We start from the raw sequence: 20,272 nt of genomic DNA, 5'->3' as shown, positions 1-20,272 counted from the left end.
ATGCAAGCAAATATATACAACATCAATTTTATAGTAAGTTGAATTAATTGGTTAAATAAATAAACTAATGACATGAGTCCAAAGGGACTCTGTATACATATGGTCTTAATTCTTTAGTCACAAATTTCAATAAATAAATAAATAAATGAATAAAGGCAGGCGTATTGCTTCAAAAAATACTATAGTTTAAAATAAATCCTAATTTTTTTCTCACTGAATGATTAATATGTTTAATAAGTCATATTTCATTTTAATTTGACTTAAACTTTCTTTAAATGCACATTTATATTTATATAATATATATAGTACATAATTATGCATGCATATAAGAGTACATATAATGTATATGTATATAAATGTACATTTAAGGAAGGATAATAGCACACACAAATAGCACAATAGCATATCCAATATGAATCCTTCTGCATTTTTCCATGCTCATAGAATCACACACACACACACACACACACACACACACACACACTGGTGCTTATACTTCTTTGTTATACATTTTTAGATAGGAGTCTCCTGGGTAGGAGGAAGCAATATGTTAAAGTTTCTTTTCCCCAAATTGCTGATAAGAGTAAACGTTGATGCTCTTAAATGGTCTTCAGCCTCTGAGTGGAAAGAGATTGAGCTTTTCGCTGTCCCATTTAAAGCTTTGCTTGACTATATAAAGCATCCCCTTAGGTCTGCTGGACATGTAGGCTTGCTTTCCCTAGGCATGCCTAATCTCATACTTTGCCTCACATTTTATTGGATGGTTGACCTTATCTTATTAATTTTTGATATATTTTTGAAGAGTACAGTTATTAACCCTTCATCTCTTATTTGCATAACAAATATTCCAAATTTGTTGCTTTTTATTAACCTCGTGGTACCTTTTTAAAAATTGGTTCTTTTTATTTATACATGACAGTAGAATCCATTTTGACATAATTATACAAGCATAGAATGTATCTTTTCTAATTCAGACTCTAGTACCTCTCCTTCCCCTTCCCGCTCCCTCTTCCCACTCCCTTCCCTTCCATACATATATATACACACACACACATATATTTTATTACTTCTACATATCTACCTTAAGTATTCTTTTTTTTTTTTTTTTTTTTTTTTTTGGTTTGGTTTTGGTTTTGTGACCATTGTAACAAATTTCCACAGACTTTTTGCTTTAAAGCATTGGAAATGTGCATTCTCACAGTTCTGGAGGTCAGGTGTCCTGTTTCAATGGGCTGAACCTAAGGTGTCAGCAGGGAGATGGCCCCTGTAGAGACTCTAGGGGAGAATCAGTCCTCGTCTCTTCACCTTCTGGTGGCTGCCTGCATTCCTACATTCTGCAGTCTTCCAGGCTAGTGTGTTCAAATCTCTCTACCTTCACATTGGCTTCTCCTTTTGTTATGTCAAGTTCCCCTCCTGCCTCTATCTTGTTAAGTGTACTGGTGATTGCATTTAGGATTATCCTCAGATAATCTAGGATAATCTCCTTGTCATAAACCCTTTAATTTAATCACATCTTCAGATTCTGTTTTAAATAAGCTAACACTGTTAGGTTCTGGAGATTAGGACCTGATAGCCATGGATCATTCTATAGCCTACTACAACTTGGTCAAGGTTCCCCCACTCCAAGACTGTTCATGTGGTTGCCTAGAGTTTACAGTAGTAGCACATCCTCATTATGACTGTCGATATTTTATATGTGGTATAATCCAGGGATCTTTCCTTCCACTTGTGCCGAATGAAACCATTTTATCCTTTACACATAAAATTAAAACATAATCTTTGCTATTGATAAAAATCTGTGCATACCATTTCTGGATCCTCTGTGAAGATCTCTTACACACTTAATTCTATTCTGTTCTATTCTTCTTAATTCTATTTATTCTATTCTTATGCTTTCACCATGTTGACCACTATGACTTTTTAGTATGTTCTTTTTTGTAACACTGTAGACAGAGTTATCAATTTCTTTCTGACAGTAGATATTGCTTCATTTCATGGTTTTGCTGTGAAATGCTTACCTATTTATAGCTTTCTATAGAATTAACTTACTCTTTTTTCTCCTCCACTGTTAGGATAATTTAATAGCGAGTTGTTCAGTTTCCAAGGAGGTAATATTCGTTTTATGAGTAACATGTTAACAATCTGGTTTTCTTTTTCCATTTTGTTAGATTATGAACAGAGAATGAAGCACATAGAATATCTCATTATAATTTTTTGCTTTACTACTACAGATTGAACCCAGGGGTTCATGTATGATAGGCAAACACTCTACCACTAAGCTATATCCCCAGTCCTTTTTATTTTATTTTGAGAACTTGAGATCCTCCTACCTTAGCCTCTTGAATAGCTGGGATTACAGGCATGTACTGCTACCCCCAGCTCATTCATTCTGTCAGATTTTTTATTTTTTATTTTGAGACAGGGTCTCGCTAAGTTACTGGGGGGGCCTTGCTAGGTTGCTGAGCCTGGCTTTGAACTTGTGATCATCCTGTCTCAGCCTCCCAAGCTGCTGGGATTATAGGCATGTACTACTATGCCTGGCTACTTGTTCAGACTTCTTATTGGCAGTTACAAGACAGACTTTTATAAATGTTCCGTAGATAGACAAAATGTGGTTCTGAGGGAATATGGTATATAGAATAAGAAATATATAAAAATGTGTGCTCATAATCAAGTTTATTGACAGTATTATTTAATTTTCATGTATTCCCATTTATTTTCTTTTAGATTTGCCCAATTTGGGAAGATATATTTTACAGTATTTTATTATATCACATTTTTAATTGCATTTATATTAGTATTTGCTTTATATATTTACTTGCTGTACTGTCTGATGCATATTAATTTGTTACTGTCCAAACTCCATAAAGTTTGCCATTACATAATAATGGCCTACTTTTCAATCTAGTGTGTTGTCCTTCTCTGTTCTTCTTCTGTTCTTTACTGACATTATTTATCCTTTTGTTTGCAGATCACTGTTTCTTAAATGTTATTTTCATTATCACTTTCCCTAGTGCGTACCATTTCTGTATCCTCTGTGAAACTCTCTTGCACACTTAATTCTATTCTGTATGCCTGTAGTCCCAACAACTCGGGAGGTTGAAACAGGAGGATTGAAAGTTCAAGGCCAGCCTCAGCAACTTAGCAAAGCCCTGTCACAAATAAAAACTAAAATGAACTGAGATGGTAGTCCAGTGGTTAAGCACCCCTGGGTTCAATACCTGCTACCAAAAACAAAACAAAACAAAACAAAACAAAATCCTCATTATCACTTTACCTAGAAACCTTTTTAGGATCTTTTTCCATGAATCCTCCCTCCCCCCTGAATTTTTAATACACAAATGTACTGTATATGTACTGTATGTAAAACTATGTGTTAATGATAAGAAGAGTGTTTTAGTCAGCTTTTTCACTGCTGTGACTAAAAGACCTGACTAACACAATTAGAGGAGGAATAATTTATTTGGGGCTCAGTCCCAAATGGTTTCAGGGGTCTCAGTCCAGGGGCAGCTGACTCCATTCCCTAAGGCTTGAGGTGAGGCAAAAAGAGTGTGGCAGAGGGAAGTAGCTTTTATGATGATCAGAAAGCAGAGAGAAAGAGAGAGAGAGAGAGACTCTGCTTACCAGATAGAAAATATAAACCCCAAAGGCACACCCCCAATGACCCACCTCCTCCAGCCACACTTTACCTACCTTGAATTACCACTCAGTTAATCCCCAACAAGGAATTAATTCACTGGCTGGGTTATGAGTTAAGGCTCTCATAACCGAATCATTTCTCCTCTAAACCTTCTTGCATTATCTCACACATAAGCTTTTGGGGGACACCAAACCACAACAGAGAGCAACATTCATCTTCACCCAAGAACCAGTTTTCAGCCCCATTGGGAAAATATCACCTCCACCAAAAGCGTGCATTAGCCAGACACAGTGGCGCACCCCTGTAATCCCAGTGGCTCAGAAGGCTGAGGTAGGAGGAATGCAAGTTCAAAGCCAGCCTCAGAACTGAGCAAGGCCCTAAGCAACTTAGCAAGACCTTGCCTCTAAATAAAAAAATTTAGAAGGTCTGGGGATGTGACTCAGTGGTTAAGTGTCCCTAGGTTCAATCCCTGATACACACACACACAAATGCACGTGATAGATTTTTAATAGACTTCTCCTGTTATGTGTCCTCCTATTAAGAATCCTTTTTGGGGCAAGTGTCCCAAGCCTTTATACCTGTAACATTTCTTGCCATTCATTTCTTTTCCTCTTCATCGTCTTTGATGGTCTTCAGTTTTATTTACTGTTTGGTTGGACTCCTTTCTTAAATCTATTCCTCATGTGAGTTTTGGAGGCAATACAGTATATCTACAAATATTTCTTTCTCTTACCCTAGCTGGCAAACTCATTGTGTGGGGAAAGGATTCTTGGGCTTGAGTCTGCCTGTCATGGAGCATCTTGGTGTTGTAGATGGTTAGTTCTATGCCAGTCTCTTTGATATGTTTTCCTTGATAACTTTTTTTTTCTTTTGGATGGAAGTTTATAAGAATTTTCTCTTTCTTTTGATGTCCAGTTATTTTCTAGAACATGCCTAGATGTATGTCTACATCAAAAGCACCTCCATTTTCAGGTATTTTTTCAACTCTTCTTAGATTCTGGTCTATCCTCAACTTTTTTCTACTATTTCAGATTTACTTTTTTTTTTTTTTTTGCCTCTTTTTTTCTTCCAATGCACCTACTAGCCATGTTATATCTTTTTAATTTACTTGTAAGCCTTTTTCTCCCTTATCCTTGTGTGTGTGTGTGTGTGTATGTGTGTGTGTGAGACTGCTTGGAGATATTTCTTCCATTTGGTGCTTGGGTCACTAATATGGGCTTCAACAATGGTCATACTGTTCTTTAATTGCATAGCAAAATGGCCACATACAGAGAATGACACTGAATCCAGAAGAGAAACATAGACCTGACTTTACCTTCAGCAAGCTGTGTGACATTAGCACAACATTCAACTTTCTTGTGCCTCTGTCCTCATTTTGAAAGAAAGGTGATTGATAAACTATGGATGGCTAACATATCTTCCAGCTCTGACATTCTCATTTTGTGTGAAATCTCAGTATCTCGAAAGTTCAGTATCTTGAAAGTATACCTCACTAGTGTTCTTCCAGTTGTGTTCTCTGAAGTATAGCAATTCTGCACAGGAGAACAGAGAGAGATGAGAGAAGATGTTAAGCGTAATTTTTATTTGAACAAATAATTCAACTGCTAATACAAGCTTGAAAACCACCAGCATATTCGAAATACTCCTCAGAACTCATCTTACTGAGCATGACTTTCTTCTTGTTTCCTTTTGATAGTTTTGCTTTCCCCCTTCATGTTATAATTGGGCATTTCATCCTTCCATCAGTAGTTTTGGGTCAACAGATGCCAGCAGTATTTATAACCTCATGTTCTTGAGATTGAAAAGTATCAGAATATGCTGTCCTACAAATAATCTGCATGCCAAAGAAGAGTATGCCTTTGGAGCTAAAAGCAACTGAGATCCAATATCTATTGGAGAAACTCCTTACCTCTCCCCAACTGCCTAAAAATAGAGTATATATTTTCCTTTCTGCAAAGGAAATTTACATTCATAAAGAAAACTTCCCAAACAGAGAAACAAGTTGTACCCAATTTGTTTACAATAAAAAATAAATTAATAAAAATACAAAAGAATAAAATTTCAGTAGAATTTCAAATCAAAATAAATAAATAAAAAGAAAGAAAACTTCCATTTGTAAGAAGCATCTCCATATTAGGAGGAGAACTACTCCTGAAGGAGAACCACTCCTGAAGACAACTCTTATCACCTGAGAGACCTGTAGGGGCAGCATCAAGACGACCCTAATTTACCACTCCTTCTCTCCCCTCACTTTCCTGTAACTTGCCTTACCTGCCCAGAGGCTCCAAACCCCTTTTCCATTGTCTAGCCTAAAATGGTCTGAAGAAACCTTAATCATGTGTCATCTCCTTGAGTCTCATTTCTTTCTGGAACTCTCATGCATGTGTGTATTTGTATGTACATAATTTAAATTTATTTTTCTCTGGTTAATCTGCTTATCAGTTTGATTCATGGGCCTAGGCAGTGAACCTAGGAGGGCTAGAGAAAAAAGATTGACTTTTCTCCCTATGGAACTGGAAAGACCTCCTATGTTAAGCAGCTCCTTCAAAGTCACCAAAGGGCTGAACCCAACCTCTGTCCTCAGACTATAGCTTCCTCCACAGGACTGTACTGTCCATCATAATGTTTTTGCAGAGTTCATGAAAAATTGACTTAAAGTAGGTCATCATGCCTGAACCACTTTGAGATGATTTATTTAAGTTGGAGATGTTGGTTAATGTTTTTCAACAGAAGGGCAAGATTTTAAATTGCTGGTGTTTAAAAGCTAAGGGGCTTTTGTTGTTCCTTTATTAAAAAATGATGAGCGAATTTAACTCAGAAAGCACTAAGCCTCAGTGCAGATCTCTGTACAGAGTAGGTGTTTAATAACCGTTGGAAGTTATTACATTTTGAATGTCATAGCAAAAATGACTGGGCAGAAAGATGACACACTGAAGATGGGAGATTTAATAGAAGTTTCATCTCAAGCCCAAGGACGGAAGTTCTACCAAGCCCAAGTTCATTTAGTGAGCGTTGATTAAAATTTTTAAGATTTCTCAGTGCATGTTATCAGCACATGCTAAATGTAAAAACATGCCTTATTTATTGACCGTAATAGTATCTGCAGATTTTGGGATTTCTACTTTCATTAGTGTTTTAGTCTTTAGTTAAATTTCACTAAATAACATAGAAGGAATCAGTTTAAGGCAGAGAGCTGGAAATACAGATAGGTTAGATGATACCTTGTGTTTTATTTGAGCTAAATATGTTTTTTAAATATATTTTTATAGGAGCAAAAATAAATGAATTCATTTAAAAGTACTGGCCTACCTAACCATGGGGTATCACCAAACACACCAATGTTTGTGAAAGAAAAAATACAAACAGCCTTTGTGAATATGTGTTAATCATGAGTCTGCGCTGTGGCGGGCGATCTGGGCCATGTAGACATCATCAAACCTCCTTGGAGGAGGACCTAAGCCGATGAGGAAGACCGTGTGATGTAGCCTTGTAATGTGGCTCTCCCACATCATGGAGTATGTACTCAAGCCTCTCAAATCCTCAACTCTCCATAGGAAGTTTAAAATTTACATACACACTTAAATCAGAAAATGAGTAGATGTGTTTCCTCCCTTTCCTGTCTTTGTGTCTGTGTCTCTGTCTCTATCTGTCTCTCTCTTTTTCCCTCCCTCTGCACTTCTGCCTCTTTTATAAAGAAGGTGTTAAACAACAGTCAGATGCACTCACTCCATAAACTGCCCAGGAAGGCCTGGTTTGGGGTGAGGCTGTTCCAGGCACTGAGGTGCAGAGTAACTTGGTTGCTTGTGATGAGCTCCACTTCAAGTGGAGCCATCTTAATTTCTGCTATTGGATGCATGACATGGGGTGCAATTGCTACCCTCATTCAGCACCCAGGACTATGGACTTGGCTCTGGTGGCCAGCTTCAGGCTATAGAGCTCAGCTGGATGGTGCCAGACACTCCTTTCTACTCTCAGCTGTCCCCCAGCATAGGCACATCGGCCCCCTCCCAGTACTGCAGAGCCACAGGCTCTTCATTTCTGGCTTTGATCTTTCCTAAGGCCAAATTGCAGGAGTCACTGTTTACATCCACATTTCCTCTTCTCTCTTCTTGATCGCCAAATCTTTTATATATAATCATTATCAACAACCCATTTTTATCAAAGTAAGGTAAGATTTTGCCTCTTGGGTACAGTTAAGACCCAAGCCTTATTGCCTATCTGAACTTTGAAGGCTTTTGTGTTTGTGGTCCAACAACAAAAACAACAAAACCCTGAAAAATCAATAAAAGAAGCCAAGTTCCCTTTATGATAAGGAATCTATGAAAACACAAGGAAAAATAGAGTAATATTACAGTCTCCTTACCTGAGATCAGGTAATGACTTGTGGACCTACTATTGTTCAATCTCTCTAGGATTAAAACTTGCTATAACAATTATATGCCTGTGAGAATCTTGTAAAGAGAACCTTTATTTTTCAGTTCACTTATTTTTAGACGAACATTAGTTGAATTCAGTAAAGCAAGTTTTAAATAAGAAGAGTGATTCAAATAAATAACTGATTAGTGTCCATAAGTCCCTCCCATAATAGCTAACACTTAAGGGATACTTCTGCTTAACTCCTTTCATTTCACAAACACCTTTTGAAGTAAGCATTAGGGGTATCTAAATTTTATAGAGAAAGAACCTGGAGATTAGTGAGATTAAGAAACACAGTTTGTAACTTGGAAAACTTGCTACAACCCAGTCTTTCTGGGCCAAATGCAACCGTTTAATATTCTGTACTACCTCTTTATGTGTAGGTAACTATAGATTTAATAAGTAGAAGAAAGGTAAATTTGCATTGTATTATTGAAATTATTATTGCAGTGATTACTGAGTTGCACAATACTCAAAAAGACAAAATGCAACTATGTTCATGCTTCTATTCTTTATTGAAATACTTGAATTTCACAAATCTTCTAATTACCAATTATTGAAGTACTTGCCTTTTACAAATGGAATGAACAGTTTTAACTTTTAATGAATTTATTTTTATCTATTTAAACTGCAACATTTAGGTTTTCTGATTTTCTTTGTCTCTGACTCTTTTTCCCAGGGCCAACGTCTTTTTGAAAAATTGCTCCAGCTGACTTCACAAAATATTGAAATCAAGCTAGTGAGTGATGTGACAGCTGATTCAAAGGTATTAGAAGCCTTGAAATTAAAGGGTAAGGCCAAGGTTGATATGCTACTTTACCACTGGGTATTCTGTTAAAATACCTTGAATTTCACTTAAATAATATATAATTTCTTTATAATCAGTTCATTTCATTTAGTATGCTTCTTATTTCTTCTTTGAAAAATAGCCTGATTAAAGTTTTTAAATTAGGAAACTAATCAATGCTACTGGGATTTAAAAAATATATTTATCATATTAGCTTATGCAAAATAATCTACTGGCCATTAAATGATAATTAATTGGTAAGAAGAATCTTCTCTGAACACCTCAATGATGTAATTAGAAAAAAAGGATCACTTCCCATTAGAACGAACAATGAATTTCTGTTTTTCTCTTGCTCATCAAATGAAAACCCTCTTTATGCTACATAATCTTTAAAATAATAAAGTTAGGTCTAGAAGTCTATGGAGCACTGCCTAGTTCCACAGGGGATTGCCACTCACATGACCACTTTGCATTTGGTCTCACCGTCTCACGAAGACCGAGAATCATTCTAACACAACTTTCTTTTTCTGTATTCTTCTCTAACTGAACTCTCACTTCTAAACAGTTTTTAAATGTTTGTAAAAGTTTTTATCCAGAATTTACCATCTCAACTGTAAGCCTTTAAAAAGTACTGGCACTTGAGAACCAGTGAATGTATCCAAGCCACCATGTGTCAGTGAGTCTCAGGGGTTCACCTGATGGCCTCATGTCTCCTGCATCTGCTGTTTGAACATTCTGTGCATGTTCACTTGTCTTCCCCACATCAAGTGAAAATACCTTGTAAAATATGGGACAGATTGTAGTAAGTAGACCAGGCCTACCCTCCTGCAGAAGGAAAAAGTGAAGCAATAAAGAATATTGAATGACACAAACATATAGAAGACATTAACTTGGGCAAGCAAATGAACCTTGTGCTGGTCAGTTTTGCATCACTGTAACAAAATACCTGAGACAGATAATCAACTTATAAGGTTTATTGTGGCTCATAGTGTCAGAGGCTTCAGTCCATGGTCTTGACCCTGTTGCTTTTGAGTCTGGTGGCACAATATCATGGTGGGAGCATGTGGTGGAAGAGGCCTGTTTATCTCAAGCAGACAGGAAGTGAGAGAGAGAGAGACAGGAAGGGGCCTTGGTCCCAATATCCCCTTCAAAGACATTCCCCCAATGTCCTAATTTCCTTCTAATAGGCCCCACCTCTTAAAGGTTCCACTACCTCCTCACAGTGCCACTGGCTGGTGATCAAGCCTTTAACATGATCCTTTGGGGAATACTTGTCCAAATCATATAGTGAACCTGTCACCATACATAGCGTTTTATTCTGTACATAGGAAAACAAAGAAAATGTATGGGGCTGGGGAGATAGCTCAGTTGGTAGAGTGCTTGCCTTGTAAACACAAGGCCCTGGGTTCAATCCCCAGCACCACAAAAAAAAAAAAAGAAAAGAAAAGAAAAGAAAATGTATGTAATATTGCTGGGTTTGAAATGCTTCCCTGTGTTACTTGAGAAGCATATTTGTGTGTCAGGAGAGGGACACTAGGGATTAAATCCATGTGTACTTTACCTCTGAGCTGCACCACAGCCCTTTTTATTTTTTATTTTTGTGACAGGGTCTCTTTAAGTTGCAAAGGCTAACCTGGAACTTGTGATCCTCTTGCCTCAGCTTCTGAGTAGCAGGGATTACTAGCTGCAGCAAAAGATTTTTGAAAAACTAGACATATCAGGTTCAGTGGATTGACATACCAGAATCATCATGGCTTAGAAATGTACTATTACTTTTCTCACTTATAAGATATGTAATTGGGTTCCCACTGTCTGAGAATTTGTTGTCCAACACACATTTTGGGAGTGGATTTCTTTGGGTTAACTGAGGGCACCTACATTTGCAGGCATTTCTTATTAAATCCACTTGCATCTCCTTTGGGCTTGATTTTTCTGGAAGTGTGAGAAGCAGATGAGTTGGGAAGGGGGGAGGCAGTCCGAAAGTTCTGTTATTTCTTTTTTTTTTATTTAGCTTTTAATTTTTTACAGACTGCATTTTGATTCATTGTACACAAATGGGGTACATCATTTCATTTCTATGGTTGTACACAATGTAGATTCATACCATTCATGTAATCATACATGTACATAGGGTAATGATGTCTGTCTCATTCCACCATTTTTCATACCCCGTCCTTCTCATTTCCTTCTACATATTCTAAAGTTCCCCCATTATTCTCTCATTCCCCAGCCCCCACCCCCATTAGATATCATTCTCCACTTATCAGGGAAAACATTCAGCCTTTGGTTTTTTGGGCTTGGCTTATTTCACTTAGCATAATATTCTCCAATTCCATCCATTTATTTGCAAATGCCATAATACTATTCTTCTTTATGGCTGAATAATATCCCACTGTATATATATACCACGGTTTCTTTATCTATTCATCTGTTTAAGGGCATCTAGATGGGTTCCACAATCTAGCTATTGTGAACTGAGCTGCTATAAATATTGATGTGGCTGTGTTTGTGTAGTTTGCTGATTTTAGGTTCTTGAATGTACATCCACACATCTTTTCCTTGCTATGGCCCTTAGAAACTCAACCAAAAGTTAAAACTAATGGGTCCTGGGGCAATAACCAACTGTCTTAGATGTTGCTGAATATGTGGCTACCCGGAGATCCTTCACTCAGTTTCTCCCACTCCCTTCTCACAGCTTCTCATCTTGACTCAGAAGTCAGGAAGATCAACCATCCCCACCTTCTCAAGCTGTGGCTCAAAGGTGGGGTGGTTTTGAAACACAATTCCCATGAAGTCCTTGAACCCAGGGAGAGATTTGATTTTACACAAGGATCCCTATAAATTCGAAACAGATTTTACTATTGGTTTTCTTAATGTCACTTACAAACCAGCTCCATCTGCATCCTTCATAAACATATCAAATGCAGTATGTTAATTCACCTCACATGTTGCTTTCCCCCACCTCCCAACAATAGCAGCTATTGTCCCTTTCCCTAAGTGAGGTTCTATCTGCCCACTCATGTTAGAAACTAAATTCCACATTTAAAAATATATGAATGTGAATATATATAGGTACATATATATATATTTTATAAAATCTGCTCCTCAGTCTTTCTCCTAGATACCACCTTTTCTTCTCAACTGCCACTGTTCTATTTCAGATCTTTAATAATTTTCTCAGGCTTTGCCCCACATACTCTCCACACAGCCAAAGAGATTTTTTTTCATAACATGATTATTGCCCACTCAAGCCCAACCTAAGTTGTATGTATATGTGAGTGTGCCTAAATGTTATGCAAAAATTACTATCAAAGACTATCAGACACAAAATAAAAGGCACAAGTGGTAAGTCAACCGTTCAGTGAAGTTTTACAAAATATACACATCTCTATAACCCCTTCACAGATGGACATGTAGAACATTGCAAGCATCTCACAAAGTTCCATCATTCTTTCTTGTAGAGAAACCAGAGAACCAGTCTTTCGACTTCTACCACCACCACTTGTCTTTCTTTGATTTTTATATAAGAAGAATCACAGAGTACACGTTCTTTTATATCTGGGTTATTTTGCTCGATTTTAGGTTTATAAGACACAGACATGTTGCATATAGTAGTAACTTTCTTTTACATTGCTGTATAGTGTTCCACAGTATAAATATAATACAATGCATTTATTTTGCAGATGATGGAGATTTGGTTGTTATATGTAATACTATTATGAGCATTCTTATACATTCTTTTTGGTGCCCATGTATACAAATTTCTGTTGGATATTTACCCAAAAGTAGAATTTCCAACAGCACATAGACTATATGTATGTTGAACTTCAACAGATAATGCCAGTCACTTTCCAAGTGGTTGTATCAGTTTATACTACCATAGGCATGCTCCATATTCTCACAAAATTTGATATTCTTTTTAATTTTATCCATTCTTATGAGTATGTATTGTGTTGTGACTTGAGTGTTCAATTCCCTGATGGCTAATAATGTTAAACTCTCATATGCTTATTGACCATTTCTAACTACCTTTATAAGGTCCCCATTCAATTTTGTTCAATGTTATTTTATCTTTTGTTTATTGTTTGCTATTTTCTTATTATTTGTCTGGATTTGAATCCTTTGTTGGATATATGTATCATCTCCCATTTGATACATTTGATACTGTTTTCATTCTTCTAGTGTAGTCTTGATAAGTATAAATTCTTATTTTTAATGAAACTGAATTTATTAGGTTTTTCTCTGTTTTGTGTGCTTATTGCATTCTGTGTAGAAAATATTTGTCATTACAAGGTCCTGAAAATATTCTCACTTGTTTTGTCCAAGATTGTGGTATTATTTTACTGTTCATATTTAAGTCTAGAGCCAGACATGGTGGTGCACACCTGTAATCCCAGCAACTTAGGAGGCTGAGGCAGGAGGATCTCGAGTTCAAACCCAGCCTCAGCAACTTAGTGAGACCCTAAGCAACTCAGCAAGGCCCTGTCTCTAATAAAATATTAAAAAGGACTGGGGATGTGGCTCAGTGGTTAAACACCTCTGGGATCAATCCCTGGTACCACCCTGCTGCCAAAAAAAATCTGAATTTTCAGATTTAAGTCTACTTAGGTTAGGACTTAATTTGTTTATTGTGTGAAATAGGGGTAAAGGTTAATTTTTATTTATATAAAAGCTATTAATTGAAAAAAATCTTCACAGCATTTCAGAAGCATCCTTGTTAAAAATTAGGTGACTATACGTTTGGGTCTGTTTCGGAATTCTCTACATTGCATTGGTTTACTTATCTATCCTAGAACAAATGCCACGCTGTTTGATTACTGTGGCTTTAAAATGCATGTTGTGGATGATCTGACGTTTTCATCTTTGTTTTTTACCTTTAAAACTGCCTTAGTTATCCTTGACCCTTCAGATATAAAATAAATTTAACTATCATTTTGCCACATAACTGCTTAATATTACACTGATTCCAAGGGAGAATTGACATTAACAATATTGACTCGGACTGGGGATATAGCTCAGCCCTTAGAGTGCTTACCTCGCATGCACTCTAGTCCTGGATTCAATCCCCAGCACCACAAAAAAAATAATAACAAAAAAAAAAACCCAATATTGACTCTTCAGCTTCGTGAATCAGGAAGGCTATAATATTTCCTCTTAGTAGTACTTTAACTGCATCTGTTAGGTTGTTAATGTGACATAAATTTCTTAATTATTTTTCAATGTAATAAAGTTTCTGATTTCTACTGCAACTTCTCTTTTGAATCATGGGCTATTTAGAAATGCAGTCCTTGATCTTCAAACATTTGGGGGATTATTCTACTTACCTTCTTGTTATTTTCACTACAGTCAGAGAATCCAGACTTAAGTCCCTTGACATTTTTGGAAAATTGCTTTGTGAATTTTTTATTCCTGAAACAAGTTTGCTTTACCAAGCCTAAGTCTTTTTAATGCTTTCGTTTGACTTTTCGTTTTTGTTTTTGCATTTTGTTAACTCTTAGAGTTGTCTCGGCCAGAGGTGGTCTAAAAAACTCCTTCGTCATAACTGAAAAGTGGAGTAAATGTACTGCGGCTTTTATTTGCCTAAGATGTGGTCCAAATGGTTGAACTCAGTGATAAGCTAAATAAGAGGAAGGGTCGTTTTTTGATCCCACTGCTTCTTTCTTCAAGTGGGATGTGCCACCTGCAACCAACATTTGGTTTCCTGGGAGTGATCGTGGCAACTCTCTTATGTCCTGTTCTCCCTGCTCAAGCCTCCCAACAAATACCCGTGATGTCTCGTTTCTCACCAAACCTGACCCTGGTAATATCACAGCAATATTCTTGAAAATTTTATACTACTAATCAAATTTTTATTTTTGATCATGTATCTTAGAAGACAATATTATTTCTCAGCAATGCTACTGTATTTTTCATTCTTGTATTTCATAGTTACCCTTGCAATGAAATTTCTAATTTAGAAGATTTATTTTTAATTGTCCATCAAAACCATGGCAATGCAGTGAACTTTCTGTAATATGACTACAATAATTAATGTCCCTGGAGCCTAGTAAAAATTAAAAACAAAGTCAGAATGTATTTATTTTCTTTTGGGAAAAATCACTTTTATTTCTTCATGGTTGAACGATAATTTTTTAATAGAATGACTAGGGAAATTAAAGTCATCAGACATTTAAAGTCAGTGACCTGGAAATAAAATCCATGTTTCTTTCTTCTTTTTTTTTTCTTTCTTCCTTTTTTTTTTTTTAAATGCATTTAAAACTATTCAGGATCCGAAATCTCCCTTTTGGTCTCATTCTTATTATTTACTATTATTAATTCTCCAAGCATATGAAAGCTAGTCATATTTTCTCAAATACAACCTACTTTTAAAGGGTTCTGTTTCCTAAAGCCTCCTTCTCACTATGCCAGAAACCTTCTCCCTCTCCATGTCAATTTGTATGGTCCTTTTCATTTTTCACAGTCTTAAACCTTACCTATAATTTTTTTCCATTAGTCTTTTTTTGTGGCTGGTCTTACCATCTTCTTTCCCTCCATTGTTCTATTTGTTGTATATTCAGCAACCATTTCTTGAATATCTGTAATGTGGTGAGAAGATTGATACAGGTGAAATAAACGGAGCAAGGAATTCCTGAAACATCTATACGGAGTCCAGTTTTGCTGAGTGACCTTTTGCACTAGTCCTCCATGCTCATGTTGTCCACTTAGCCAGCATCACCTCTGCACCAGCAGAGTGCTCATGAGGCCATGGAGCTGAAGAAACAGAATGTTCTTTCATGGTCTCTTTTTTTTCTAATCAGAATTCCAGTCTGCTTATTTTCTAAGCTTATCTGCAAATGTGCAAGGAAGATGATCAGACAGTAACCAGGTCTCCTCTTCCCTCCTCCAGGGGTTCTTAAATAGTTTGTTAATCAAACATTGAGAAACTGCAAAAGCCCTGTCATGCTACCAGCAACAACAACCAGGACTCTACAGTGACAACTCTGACAAGGCTTAGTCTATACCATCGTAAGATGCATCTCCTCGCCGTTGGAGATGTTAAGATGTGACAACAGTATGTTTTAGAATCAGTGGCACACAATGATAAGGATTGCTTTAAAACCTTCATCAGTAAATTATAAAATTCAATTTAGCAACCTTTAATAAATTAAATTAAATCTGACCATTCCTAATACCCCACTGAGAGAGAGAGAGAGACATCCTAAAGCAGGCCTCCTGTAACTGCTTCTGTGCAGTATAGTGAGCCATACTCGGTGAATGGAAATTCTGAGAATTCAGGCTGTGTCAGATTCAAAAAACACAGGGATATCTTCAACAGAACCCTTGAAGGCTGGTGCATTCAGTGATAGGAAGTGTTCCTCTCCAAAGAAAGTAAATAAGGAAAGAACAACAAAAAGCTGCTGATTTACCTGAAATAGGAAAGAGATTATGCAAATCAGTTTTATATGCGATTTCTATATGAAAACCAATATGAGAATTATAAAATCTGAAATAAGCTGGAGAAGAGAGGGCATCATGGGGAAGACAAAGAGGATAGAAGAACCCATATTCTTAGGTTGTATGCAGCATGATAAAATTGCAAGCCAAATGAAAAGAGAAGAGTGCATGAAAAGGCTCAGGTGATTCATTCTGCTGACATCATCTGCTAAGAGGTACTGACCCTACAAATAACAAGTTCCACTTGCAGGTTAAATTCTGTCACTTGATGCAGTTTGTTATTTTTTAAAGAAACATTAAAAATATTTTATAGCTGACATGTAAACATATATTTATCATGTATACATGTTTGGAAATATGTGTACATTGTGGAGTGTCTAAATCGAGCTAATTAAAATATGCATTACTTCATATATTAATCATTTTTGGTGAAGAGAACATTTCAAATCTATCTTCTTAGCAATTTTCAAGAGCACAAATTAATACATTATTATTAACTATAGTCACTGTGTTATACAGTAGATCTTTTCTCATTACAGGCAATCAGTCCACTTACACAACCACAGAAAGAAATTCATCCTGCAGCTTGGTGGACCTCCAGTGAATCTCCATGTTGCACCTCTTTCTTCTGAAGTCACAGTCCTCTGTGGGCTCGGGAGGGTTAGACAATCTTAACAAACTTTCAGTTTGTTAGAATCAAACATGCATCCTCCCTCCTCCTTTCTTTCCTGCACACAACCCTGCAAGTGATTAAACCCAGAGCTTGGTGTTTGCTGCCTCTGCTTTATGACATCTTTAAGGACCTGATAACAGAGCTACTGTGTGAGGTTCTCTTTTCTTTAGCTAGAGCATTCATGTGTCAGGAATCTTCTTTCTTCTTTGGATTCTTCAGATAGATATAGAGGTGTGTATGATAGGTAGAAGATAGAGATATGATAATAGGAAGATGAACATGGATAATAGATATGATGGAGGTAGAGATGGATAGATAGATTAGATGATAGATATTATGGATATGATGGAGGTAAGTAGAGATAGATAGATAGATAGATAGATAGATAGATAGATAGATAGATAGATAGGATCTTAGTTGATTTGTACTGCTATAGCAAAATACCCAAGACTGAGTAATTTATAAAGAATGAAAGTATAATTTTCATAGTTCAGGGATCTGGAAGTCCAAGATCAAGGTACTGGCCCTGGTGTCTGATGAGGGCCTGGTTTCTGCTTCCAAGATCAAGCCTTGTTGCTACCTCCTCTGGAGGGGGATGCTGTGACCTCTCATGATAGAAGAGACAGAGAGGCAGAAAAGGGTCTAGACTAGCTCCCTCCAGCTCCTTATAAATACCAGTCCATTCATGACTTAATCACTTCCTAAAGTCACCACCTCTTAGTACCACCACAATGGGATTAAATTTCAACACACAGCAGAGAGATAATCTGCAAATCTTCCTATGAGATTTTACATATAAAGTTCTAATGTTCTCTACCTTTTTATCCATACTGTCACATTTCCTTTTCTTTTAAAAATTTTTCTCTTTTAAATTTTTTTTTCTGTTTTAAATTTTTTTGAGACCAAGTCTCACTGGGCTGCCCAGGCTTGTCTTGAACCCCTAAGCTCAAGCAGTCCTCCTGCCCCAGCCTCCCTATAGCTGGGACTATAGGCACATGCTGCTGGCTTATCTCGACTCATGTCTGTAACCCTTGGTGAAGACAATGCAAAGTGTGCCTTGGAACGGACTTTCCATCACTGTGATAGTGCTCAGCCCTCTACCTCTCCTGCAACCCCTCATCTGTGCCCTTTGTGACTAAAGTCATAAATCTCAGGCAGTCTGTGGTTTGAGTAAAGCTAACATTTAGGACTTTCCCTCAATAGCACTACATACTAAGCAAGTAAGCCAGTTAGGCAAAGTCTTCTGTATTGTTGGATAACCAATAGCCACAGGGTCCTAATGAGCATTGATGGGCATCTTCAACAGTACATATCTAATCGATGTTAACTTGTGACCAAATTTTATTCATTTAAATCAGAATTTTAATTGTTGGAACCGCTGGTAAGACTAAAGCCCTTTCACTCATGGTTACAACACTATATTTTAAAATTATTGTTCTCTGGCTTTCTTTTAGGTACATTGTTTTAACAAAAAGGAGAGAGGGATGCTGTGTGCTGTATTCTGTTGTCAAAAATTCTGACATAACTTTTCTACATACACCACATGAATCTCACCATTGTGTACTCCACAAGACTGGTGCCCTAATTAGAATAAAATGTATTCCATGCATGTATAATTTTATCAAAATGAACTCTACTGTCAAGTATAACTAAAAAGAGCCACTAAAAAAAAAAAAAAAGAGGGTCCCCAAAGCATAACATTGGGGAAAAAAATTCTAAGTGTAATCCTTGCCATTGCTTATGTGATTTCAAGAAAGCTGTATTCATTCACCAATATAACCCATTTTGATTTTCACATCTATCAGTTAAGCATAACAAACCTAAAAGTAGAATAGATTCCTAAGTTTGAGCATAGGAGTTGCACAAATATTGAAATTAATGCAAGCTGCCCCAGTTTCCAACTTGAACATTTTACAAAGCAATTTTGTAACTGCTTACACCAAATCAGTGAAGTATAATTTGAGATTTTATGCTTATTGAGATTTTTTTTATTGTAAACAAATGGGATACATGTTGTTTCTCTGTTTGTACATGGCGTAAAGGCATACCATTTGTGTAATCATAAATTTACATAGGGTAATGCTGTTTGATTCATTCTGTTATTTTTCCCCTTCCCCCCCATCCCTCCCACCCCTCTTTTCCCTCTATACAGTCCTTCCTTCCTCCATTCTTGCCCCCCTCCCTAACCCTAACTCTAACCCTAACACTAACCCCTCCCACCCCCCATTATGTGTCATCATCCACTTATTAGCGATATCATTCGTCCTTTGGTTTTTTGAGATTGGCTTATGTCACTTAGCATGATATTCTCCAATTTCATCCATTTGCCTGCAAATGCCATAATTTTATCATTCTTTATGGCGGAGTAATATTCCATTATACAATGGAATATATATACCACAGTTTTTTATCCATTCATCAATTGAAGGACATCTAGGTTGGTTCCACAATCTGGCTATTGTGAACTGAGCAGAGATTTTTTTTATACTTAGATCTTACTATTTTGTAAGTATTCCAAAGTCTAACTCTACAAGTCGGTTATGCTTGCATGTGTCAATATAAGCATTAAGAAGAATGTTTTTATGATTTCCCCAGAGTAAACTTTATATTGTTCCAGCTTACATTTTCTCTGAAAGGTTGCTGCCATTAAGCAACCTGAACATTTCAGAGGGCCTTCTGTTGTCCTGGTGCAGGACTATCCTGGTGGCCATCAGGACAGTGGCATTCTTGGGCAGGAGGCAAATGCACTGTCTTCTCTTGAGCCTGCTCTGCAATGACCTAGACAACTGTCATGGTGCCCTTGCTGTCACCCAGGCATGTTGCTCTGTCTCTGCTTTCATTTCACACCTTTTCAGAGGGAATAATACTTGGGCTTATGCTTGAGTGCACAAAGCTGGTGCCTTTGTTCTTCTATACAGGGCAGTCGGGATTCATCTCAGAATTGTCTTCCCCCTTTCTTTGCAGCACACCAGCTACTTAGGAGCAAGGCAGGAGCTCCTCAACCTGCACTTGTTTGGACACGTTAAGCTTGAGTGATGTGTAGCGGAGTAAATTAGTGTAACATTGAGGAGCAGGTCCTTTGGTGCTACATAGACTCCTGCTATAATTCTGGACCTGTCATTACTGTGATGCAAGTTACTTTCTCTGAGCCTCAGTGTCCTCTCCAATAAAAAGGTGATAATAACCTCCCTTGGGAATATGGAAATTAAAGTAGTTAATGTATAAAAAGTATCTGGTGCTAATGCCTTGTTCATAATAAACTGTTAATGACACCCACCATAATCCATGTTTTCATTTACCCAGTCTAATTGGTCGGTGCCTC

General features: G+C 37.0%; 1 protein-coding gene across 4 annotated transcripts in view; it reads left to right on the top strand.

The window, feature by feature from the left end:
• Positions 1-20,272, top strand: part of Pld5 (phospholipase D family member 5) — a 429,659-nt gene that overhangs the window by 265,955 nt on the left and 143,432 nt on the right. For 3 of the 4 annotated variants that reach the window (XM_047521653.1, XM_047521654.1, XM_047521655.1), the window contains one exon: positions 8,736-8,847. In XM_047521653.1, coding sequence (XP_047377609.1) covers positions 8,736-8,847 — 112 coding nt within the window. The remainder of the gene's footprint in view (positions 1-8,735; positions 8,848-20,272) is intronic. The other variant, XM_047521656.1, reaches the window with a different exon arrangement.

This window comes from Sciurus carolinensis, chromosome 12 (assembly GCF_902686445.1).
Source record: "Sciurus carolinensis chromosome 12, mSciCar1.2, whole genome shotgun sequence".
In the NCBI taxonomy this organism is placed as follows: domain Eukaryota; kingdom Metazoa; phylum Chordata; class Mammalia; order Rodentia; family Sciuridae; genus Sciurus; species Sciurus carolinensis.
This window is presented reverse-complemented; position numbering and strand designations above follow the sequence as displayed.